The sequence below is a fragment of the Onychostruthus taczanowskii genome, unplaced genomic scaffold (assembly GCF_017590055.1).
Source record: "Onychostruthus taczanowskii isolate IOZ18803 unplaced genomic scaffold, ASM1759005v1 scaffold985, whole genome shotgun sequence".
NCBI lineage: Eukaryota > Metazoa > Chordata > Aves > Passeriformes > Passeridae > Onychostruthus > Onychostruthus taczanowskii.
In genome coordinates, this window is record NW_024507935.1 from 1 (window position 1) to 474 (window position 474).

Genomic DNA, 474 nt, shown 5'->3' on the forward strand with positions numbered 1-474 from the left:
GGATGAACTGGGATGAACTGGGATGAAGTGGGATGAACTGGGAGGTACTGGGAGCTCACTGGTATGAACTGGGATGAACTGGGAGGCACTGGGAGCTCACTGGTATGAACTGGGATGAACTGGTATGAACTGGGAGCTCACTGGGAGGCACTGGGAGCTCACTGGTATGAACTGGTATGAACTGGTATGAACTGGGAGCTCACTGGGAGGCACTGGGCCGGCAGCGGGCGCCCCCCGGCCGCTCCCAGTAACTCCCAGTGCTCCCAGTACGTGGTGCCCCCCGGGCGGCGCTCCTCGGCCGAGGCGCTGCAGATCGTGGCCTCGCACCTGCTGGGGGACGCGGGGAGCCCCTACCTGGTGGGACTGGTGAGACTGGGAGGGACTGGGACGGACTGGGAGGGACTGGGATGAACTTGGGAGGGGATTGGGATGGAACTGGGAGGGACTGGGAGGGACTGGGAGGGACTGGGAGGG

At 63.7% G+C, this 474-nt stretch overlaps 1 protein-coding gene across 1 annotated transcript in view; it reads left to right on the plus strand.

The window, feature by feature from the left end:
• The first annotated feature begins 171 nt into the window (after nt 1-171).
• The window catches only part of LOC121348098 (protein spinster homolog 1-like), a 3,330-nt gene continuing 3,027 nt past the window's right edge, over nt 172-474 (plus strand). Inside the window, exon 1 of the mRNA XM_041427290.1 lies at nt 172-366. Within this exon, the coding sequence (XP_041283224.1) occupies nt 187-366 (180 nt within the window). The 5' untranslated portion in view covers nt 172-186. The remainder of the gene's footprint in view (nt 367-474) is intronic.